General features: G+C 43.4%; 1 protein-coding gene across 1 annotated transcript in view; it reads right to left on the minus strand.

Moving 5' to 3' along the window:
• Positions 1-1763: 1763 nt before the first annotated feature.
• The window catches only part of LOC138967706 (uncharacterized), a 109912-nt gene continuing 102071 nt past the window's right edge, over positions 1764-9604 (minus strand). Inside the window, exon 2 of the mRNA XM_070340360.1 lies at positions 1764-2217. Coding sequence (XP_070196461.1) covers positions 1764-2217 — 454 coding nt within the window. The remainder of the gene's footprint in view (positions 2218-9604) is intronic.

Raw genomic sequence — 9604 nt, forward strand, 5'->3', positions numbered from 1 at the left:
GTGTTTGTTATACATTAACTTTAATCGGAGAACAGTTTCTGCAGGCAGCTCTTCTGTGTCAAGAGTCCACACTTCCGTTGTTCGTCGTATTGTATTCAGTGCTCACATTAATTTTGATTTGTATTAAATTTGATTAATATTTCAAAACGTTAACATCAATGGTTGCAGTGATATGTATATGAAGAAATTAAACTCTCTTTATCGCCGTGCAATTCAACTCATGTAACCAGTTTCTACAATAGCCAATGATGAACAATTTCAGTTATCAAATATTTTACCCCTTTCGCTACAGTTGCATGGCCTTTAATAAAACAGTGTGGATGTTCAAGATTTATCACAATGATGCGGCTCTTTAAACATACTCCTTGTTTATTGACTTGTGTGTATGGTAAGCTCGTTTTTGTTTGTTCGTTTGTTTGTTTGTGTGTTTGTTTGTGTGTTTGTTTGTTTGTTTGTTTGTTTGTTGAACACACAAACACACATGATCTCTCTGTCTGCTTCTAAATTTGTCTCTGTCTCTGTCTCTGTTTCCCTGTCTGTCTGTTTGGCTGCCTGTCTGTCTGTTTCTCTCTCTCTCTCTCTCTCTCTCTCTCTCTCTCTCTCTCTCTCTCTCTCTCTCTCTCTCTCTCTCTCTCTCTCTCTCGCTCTATTCCCCACCTCCTACTCAGTCTATTTTCTGATACATGCACAACAGCCGATCAAAATCTTTCGCCGTTCACATGCATTTTCGATTAGGCAGGTGCATCGCAGGCGTGCGGAGGCTAATCTCGACAAGCGAGTGCACACATCTCGGTAAACTCTCCTGTTTTCTCGCTCGCACGTAATCTCTGACGTGACTGGTCTCACCAAGACAAGCAGGCATGACCCCTTGTCGACTCGCACCCGGCAAAAAAGACACAATCATTGTGTTCCGCATCACTGCGCAGCGCGTGCGATCCCTGCGACAGGTGAGAGCGAGCATGAGAGTATGGTGGTGGTGGGGGTATGGTTCTGGGGTGGGGTTGAAGCTTCTTTTATTTATTTATTTATTTATTTGTTTTATTTGTTTGCTTTTTTGGTTTGTTGTTGTTGTTTGTTTGTTATTGTTCGTTTTTGTGTGTGTGTGGTTTTTTTTTTTTTTTTTTTTTTTTTGGGGGGGGGGGGGGGGGGTAGGGTTCGAGGGAAAGGGCGAGAGAACGTGTGTGGAAGAAATAAGCGATATTTTAAAATGGCTTTGTCGGGGGTTTATGGCTTGTTGATAGTTGTATTAAGCTCGCTGAGCTATATATACATGTACATCTCATTGGTAATGACCGATGGAGACACGCCGTTGGCGTCAAAGTCAATATAGAGCTCAGATCTGAATGTACACAAAAAGCACGATCGCTTACTTAACTTACTCATTGTCCGTTATGCCGGTTGTCATGCAGAGCAGCAACAAAAGACCTCCACTCGTGTCTCTTCTGGGCCAGTCTCTGTATGGTACCCCATGCATGTATGGTTCAGGGTCTTCAGTTCTCCTTCCATCGTTCGTCTGCAGGTGTTCTTAGGTCTGCCTTTCTTGCGCTTTCCCTTGGTGTCCTGTGAAGGGCAGTCCTGGTGATAGTATCCTGTTCTATTCGCATGACATGCCCAATCCGTTTCTACTGCCTTCACGTGACAATGGTCTGCTTGCTCTCTTGATTGTGCTGAGCAAGTAGCTGTTGATTGGAGATGTTGGCTGGTGTTGGGCCAGAAGATTAGTTACATGTGAAAGGTTGACAGCTTGGTCAAGGGGCTTGCAGTCATCCTCCAGCATTCTGAGCCATAGAGTAGTGTGGAGAGGACACAGCTCTAGTGAATCTCAGCTTGGTGGTAGCGCTGTACTGGGAGGACCTCCATATGTTATTCAGCATTTTGAAGGTGTTTCTGGCCTTACTGAGATGACTCTTGATGTTGCTACCTGCTTCTCCATCATGTCGTACAGCGCTGCCAAGGTACGTGAAGGACTCAGTTGTGGGCAGGTCTGCTCCGTCTACTTGGATTGGAGAGGGGTTTGGGATGTTCAGTGTCATCACCTCTGGTTTCTTGTGGCTGATCTTCAGGCCTACTTGATGAGCGAAGATGATGATACGCGTCGTCTTGTCCTGCATGTGTTGGTGAGTGTACGGGAGCAGTGTCAGGTCGTCTGCGAAGCCTAGGTCTTCCAGTGAGGAGAAGAGAGTCCATCGAATGCCTCTCGGTTGTTCGCCGCATGAACTAGTCCATGGCGAAGTTGAAGAGTAGATCTGACATCACGCACGTTTGCTTCTCACTCCTGTTTTCACACCGACAGTCCTAGTTTTCACTCCCTGCATGCCGTCGGCCAACAATTCAGTCAAGGCTTTAATCCTGAAAGAGCAGAAACAGAGAGTGACAACAACAAAAATGTATGAATTCATCAAGTGTGTAAGCAATGATCAGAACAAAATGCAAGTAAATAGAGAGAGAGAGGAGAGGGAGAGAGAGAGAAAGACAGAGAGAGAAAGAGAGAGAGACTGGGAGAGAGAGAGAGAGAGAGAGAGAGAGAGAGAGAGAGAGAGAGAGAGAGAGAGAGAGAGAGAGAGATTGTCGTCAAAGACAACAACAATTCGAAGCAAAAAGCTGAAGGGTTTCCTCCGTTGACTTGAAATGGAAGACAAATCTTGAAATGAAGAAGGGGCGGGGTGGTGAGGGGAATGGGGCGGGGGTGGTGCCGAGTAAGAGGAACGGTAGGAAAAACAGCACAAAACAGTGACAGAAACAAAAAACATCCCCTGTAAACAAATGTAAAATAAGACAAATGGATGCGGTCCACGTCTCTGTTTATTCCCAGGGCGGAACTAAAGTCACGTCTCCTCCAAGCCAGCTATGTAGATAAGCACATCTTGTCTGTCCGAGGTGTATGTGTGTGTGTGTATGTGTGTGTGTGTGTGTGTGTGTGTGTGTGTGTGTGTGTGTGTGTGTGTGTGTTTGCGCATATGTGCAAGTGTTTCTATGTTTCATTTTGTGTTTCTGTTTGCCCGTTTGTGTGTCTGCGTGCCCGTCCGTTCGTCCGTCTGTCTGTGCGCCTGCATGTATGCCTGTGTGAGAGAGAGAGAGAGAGAGAGAGAGAGAGAGAGAGAGAGAGAGAGAGAGAGAGAGAGAGAGAGAGAGAGAGAGAGAGAGAGAGAGAGAGAGAGATGTCAAACCATCGCGTGAGAGACAGAGATGGTGTTCTGCTAGAGATATCTGCGTGAAATTGCTCCCATGAGGCGAAGCAGGGGAGGTAAGCGCGCCAATAATTGGAGTCATGACGTACGATTATTCCCTCTTGAAATGCACTATTCTTCTGCTGCTTGTAATCGTTTTTTCAGGTCCCGGCAATGTCCCTGAGCTGAGCCAACGGAACATGATACGTATTCTGTGCGAAGATAAAAATACTGTCAAAGTATGCTACGCGAGGTTTCAGAGAATTTTTTTCTCTTCTCATAAGACGATAGTTGGCAAGCTATCAGTGTAATTTGTTTATTTATTTCTGAAATCAGTCATTTGGCATTAATATGTCGTCTCTGCTAGTTGGTTCGATACTCTGATCCTTAGGAGTTGTGACCCAGTATTCAGTGAAAACTGGTTGTCCACGCCGACACAGTGTATTGTGCATGCATGCACACGTTAACGATCCTAGTTTCACAGAAAAGGATTATTGGCTGGAAAACCACTGACACAGCCGTACAACTTAAAGGGAAAAGACAGTGTCCAGAGTTAGTAAAGGAGGCTTGGAGGGAAGAGGGTCAGAATACAGTGGAACCCCCATTTTAAGATCTCCAAAAATCGTCGAAAAGGTCTTGGAAAGGAAGGCGTCTTAAAATGGAGTTAATTTCGTTATGACTAAAATGGATGAAAAAACAAGGTCACTAAAACCTCCAAAAATCTGAGAAAATACGGCATAGAAAAGACCAGGGAGCCTTAAATTGAGTGCATTTCGTTATGACCAGAGATTCTGTAATAAACAAGGTCTTACAAGGGAGCCTTGAATTGAGTGCATTTCGTTATGACCAGAGATTGTGTAATAAACAAGGTCTTAAAAGGGAGCCTTAAATTGAGTGCATTTCGTTGTGACCAGAGATTCTGTAATAAACAAGGTCTTAAAAGGGAGCCTTAAATTGAGTGCATTTCGTTGTGACCAGAGATTCTGTAATAAACAAGGTCTTAAAAGGGAGCCTTAAATTGAGTGCATGTCGTTATGACCAGAGATTCTGTAATAAACAAGGTCTTAAAAGGGAGCCTTAAATTGAGTGCATTTCGTTATGACCAGAGATTGTGTAATAAACAAGGTCTTACAAGGGTAACGTCTTAAATTGGGGGTCTTAAAAGATGGGTTCCACTGTATTACGACAGTGTATTTTTTCCCTGGTGATAGTAGCGTTCTTTGCCTGAATGTATTCAAAAGTGTGTGTCCTCCTATGTGTCCTGTTTGTGTCAATGTGTGATAAGAGAATTAAAGATAAGAGAAGACTTGATAAATTATAAATGTTGGTGGTTGAATTATCATCGCCACTTTGTTGACACGTTGTACTTAGTTCCAAACCTAAGCTGCATCAGCTTGTAAACATTTCATATCTAAAGAGCAAAAAGCGTAGCCTATCACTGATATCAAGGACTCAGTCTCCTGTGCTGAAAACATCACCGTCGAAGTCACGTACATCCTTTGCAGGGCTAAAAGCAAACAGGGGTTCACATAGCAACTATCGCCTTATGTCGCTCCGAAAAGATGCAGACTTTCTGAGCCAGTGTAGGTAAAGTATAGAGTTAGGGCTGAAGGATCTATCAACACGCATATAAAACTATCACAGGATCAAAGACATGTGTTTTTTGCAGGCATGAAGTCCAGCGATATAGCGGATTCTGTTTTTATCTCTGAAAAATCATTTACTTATTCAAATCGTTTGAAAGGCTAAATCGTAAATCACGACGTAATCATTTTCATAAATATCGCTGATTTGTTGCTTTTGGAGACGCGTTCTCTCGCTCGTATATAACGTGAAAGTATTTTGTTGGATGGGCCAGTTCAGGTTGAAGTAGCAGCATTCATTAGCCGAGCTAGTTGCCTTAATCAGCGTCTCCCAACGTCTCAAGCAGTAGTAATTAGACACGGTGGTATCATCAGGGACTTTAATTACTGATGCTTCCCTGCTTTCCGAAGGACTTTAAAGCGGGTTTGTCGGCGAAGTGGTGATGGTGAATATAGAATTGACGTGTTCTTCGCGGTACGATCAGACGATTTTTTTTTAATTCTTCGATGTTTATGATGTAGATCAAGCAATAGTTTCGAGAACGTGATTAGAAACTATAGAAAAATAACTTTTCAACAAAACTATCTGAACACGGTTTATTTCCTTTGCCCCACTGAGGAAAGAAAAGGCACAATAACCCAAAGCTTCAAAACCGGTTGACTTGCAAAATAACATCACGATCTTTTAATGTATTTCGGAATATTTTACTTGTATTTGTTAATAAAAGAAACACTTCTATATCCAGATGTTGTCCCTTTAATGTCCAACTCTATCTTGCCCCTCGATAGAAGTTTAAAGGCCAACACCAACGCCACAGGAAGGACGTTCTCAATCTCTGGTGGCATTCTTTTTGGAATTTTGGAATTTCTCAAATGCTCATCTGAAGCACAAGAATGTGGGGGCTACCTGGTTGCAGCGCTGTGACGCGTTGATAAGAACGTGAGTACCATGTAAAATCTTGCTGACTTTCTTGAATTTACTGGCTTTCTGAAAGTAAACTTCTCTCTCTGGGGATTCATGTCCATTCCAAACACGACAACGTTGCCAGAATGTCGAAGCACTTGTGAGTGTCGCGGATGAGATACAGGAATTCCATTTACTTTAATCTTTAGCTTGCGCTGATTGCGCTGAGAGACGAACCAGACAGAATTTTTTTGTAATCATTCAAACTCCTTAGAATAGTGCGTAATTTTCATCATATCCGAAGCTTACAAACATTTGAATGTTCCCATATATCAGTAAACCAACTAGGCGGGCGCAGTGGCGTGGTGGTAAGACGTCGGCCTCCTAATCGGGAGGTCGTGAGTTCGAATCCCGGTCGCTGCCGCCTGGTGGGTTAAGAGTGGAGATTTTTCCGATCTCCCAGGTCAACTTATGTGCAGACTTGCTAGTGACTTAACCCCCTTCGTGTGTACACGCAAGCACAAGACCACGTGCGCACGGAAAAGATCCTGTAATCCATGTCAGAGTTCGGTGGGTTATAGAAACACGAAAATACCCAGCATGCCTCCCCCGAGATCGGGGTAAAAACGGTCATACACGTAAAAATCCACTCGCGCTAAAAACATGAGTGAACGTGGGAGTCTAAGCCCATGAACGAAGAAGAAGAAGTACACCAACTGTAACATCTTGAATGTCCACTGTACTTGTCAGAGCAAAACTAAACTATAGTGGAAGCTCAGTGATGTGAACAAAATCTCTGGCTTGTCTCTGGCAAAGTTATTGCCTTAGTTATTAGTGACACTAAAATATCCAAAGCCAGAGTTCACAAATTTCATAACAAAACAACACATGGGTGTTTTTGTGTTTTTTGTATGTATCCTTATATAGGACGAAAGCCGACGCCAGCTTGAAGCAAACAAATACTGAAATAAAGCGCGTGTTTCACCAGCCGGTAAACTCTTCTCATAAAGGTGTCACATGTTTGAGCAACTGCTAATTAATCTTTAGCTTATCGTCTGCTTAGTATCTTCGTCTTGGTTACAGTACGCTCCATTCGAATGTCTTCTGAAAGCAATGCTAGGATTCCGATACTCAAGTCACGCGCGAAGTCCCATTGGGGCCAGTGAGATGCCAGCATGCTGGCCTCCTATCTCTAATTTGTCACAATGGACGCGAACAAATCGGCTACATTCTGCTTCTTAATCTAACAGCCTGCAAACGTTGTCTGAATGGTATGTCTTCCTATCGTTTGGCTATCGTGATCGTTCCGTTCCGACATTTACGACAACCGTTGGCCGTTGATAATAAAACCAGGGGTGATAACTCCCATTTGCTGTTGGAACTCTTTGGTGTCAGTCGGGGGAAAGGAGGTGCGGTGCTACCGCAGGATTCGAAAGGGAAAGGTAACCGCAACTGAGCGTCAAAAGCAGGCATTTCCAAAATGGAAAGAAAGAAAGAAAGAAAAAAAGAAAGAAAGAAATCAAACAAGCAAACAAACAATCAAACAAACAAACAAACAAACAAACAAACAAACAAACAAACAAACAAACGAAATAAGTGAATGTGCTTCTTTAAAAAGAAAGGCCGTCGTATAAACGAGAGTATAACGACTGTGTCTGTTCAAACATGAAAGACCATATACCCAAGTGTGCGGTTCGTCGCAATACTGAATGAATCTAACATGTTTTCCTCATATCTATGTGACGTCACTTCCACGGGGCTATGTCAAACGCAAGCCAAACATACTCTTTCTGGCAGAGAGACAGTCAAGCGATCCGTTGGATTTGTTGACGGTAAGTGAACCACTGATTTGTATGACCCATGCTTTATATGATGCGCTGGTCAGTGAATGACCAACGAATAGTTGGTACCGACTTCAGAGCACGGGACTTTGGATCCTCGGGATCACGGGTTCGAATCCAGGCAAGGACGGACACGGGACAACTGTATGTGCATACTCATTTAAAGGTATCCATGTTTAGATCCCCGTACGGATCACCGCTGTGGAACGTAGAAGACCTCGGTCAATCATTCTGCCAGAACTGCAGGTGGCTGATTACACCCAATCACGCTCGCACCGGGGTAGCGCGACCCTCTTGTTGCTGCTTGCTTTCCACGTGTTCTCTAATGAACCACACCCGGCCCTTTTTTTTTATTTTTTTTTTAATACCACTGTTTAATATTACAGTCAAACCTGCCTTGATGACCCCCTATCGATAACGACCACCTGTCCCCACCGACCACCCCCAAACCATCCCTACACATCCCCGATAAGTTTATTTCCTTTATCGTTATTACATCCTTGGCAAACATCTGCCTAAAACGATCATTTTTGTTTTTGGTCGGTCCTTTGGGTAATCGTTGTAGACAGGTTCAATTGTAATTGGCAAGGTCGCGTAAAACAGAATCGAGCAGAAAAAACAATGTAAGGGGAGCTACTCCGCAGTGCATTGCTGAGTCTCCAAAAGAATGGTTGCTTCCCATGAAACGCATTCCGCATTAAATTCGACTCGAAGACTAGCCGAAATGACAGGCTCCGCACAAGTTTGTCTGTGTGTGTGTGTGTGTGTGTGTGTGTGTGTGTTCGTGTGTGTGTGTGTGTGTGTGTGTGTGTGTGTGTGAGTGTGTGTGTTCGTGTGTGTGTGTTTGTGTGTGTGTGTGGTTTGTGTGTGTGTGTGTTTGTGTGCGTGCGTGCCTGTGTGTTTATGTATACCACTGTGTGTGTGGATGTGTGTGTGTGTGTGTGTGTGTGCGGCGTGCGTGCGTGCGTGCGTGCATGTGCTTGTCTTTTGCTTGTCTGCTTGTGCTTGTCTGCTTGTGTTTGTCTGCCTGTCTGTCCGTCAGTGAAGTAGCCGGAATGCTGGAATGCTGCGCTTGCTCTATTCAAGGTATGGAACTCTTCTATTATTTGGCAAAAAGCGGATATGTTCTTAACTCCCTTGGACCCTCTGTCTCTGTCTCTCTGTCTGTCTCTGTCTCTGTCTGTCTCTGTCTCTGTCTCTCTCTCTCTCTCTCTCTCTCTCTCTCTCTCTCTCTCTCTCTCTCTCTCTCTCTCTCTCTCTCTCTCTCTCCTGGTAGGCTACACTCCTTGCCCACCCATTTGTGTGTATTTCGAACCATTAGACACACACAGCCAGTGATCACGTTTGCAGCTTTGCAGACAGGTTTCGAGTAACTAACATCAGTTTGCCTTTCAGACCGATCACGCAGTTACGACAGCAATTTAATCATTCCAAAGGGACATTTAACATGTTTGTCAAATAAAAACAGCAATAGAAAACACTAAAAAAAAAAAGCCGGTCTGATCCATTTACACCCTCATTTCCATCGTTTCTAGACTTCAATCGGCAAATTTCAGGAAATTATACCAACGCATTTGTCAATAAAACTGTACTAACTCGTAAAATCCGCTACTCGTTGTTTGCATGCTCCCTTGGTTTTCTACCGCTTAGTAGCCGTTAATTGGATTCAATCGACCATACCATTGAATGGTTTCTATGACGGGCAGCCTTGGTGGCTAAATAACAGTTGTAAATAATGGGTTGGTGTTTTTGTGCTGGCGTCAAAGAGATTTACTTATAAACATCACAAACATAAGCGGAGTTGAAATTCAATGCAATTCCTTAGTAAACAAAAAGGAAATGAACAATTTTTCAGTCAAGCAAACAGGCAGCCGATCAATCAATCGGTAAATCAACCTTGCAAAACATAGTTAAATACTTAAATAAATAAGAAAAACAATGCTTCAAATATAATTAACAAGGGTAAAACCAGTGTTCCAACTCCTTCCCCCTCTCCTTCCCCCTCCTCCCCCCTCACCCAAAAAAGTCAAAGATATCTCAATAATGACAATAAATATGCAAGTTATTTGAGTAGTTTCACTTGACAGTACATTTGCCAAGATATAACAA

Source organism: Littorina saxatilis, linkage group LG5 (genome assembly GCF_037325665.1).
Source record: "Littorina saxatilis isolate snail1 linkage group LG5, US_GU_Lsax_2.0, whole genome shotgun sequence".
In the NCBI taxonomy this organism is placed as follows: Eukaryota; Metazoa; Mollusca; class Gastropoda; order Littorinimorpha; family Littorinidae; genus Littorina; species Littorina saxatilis.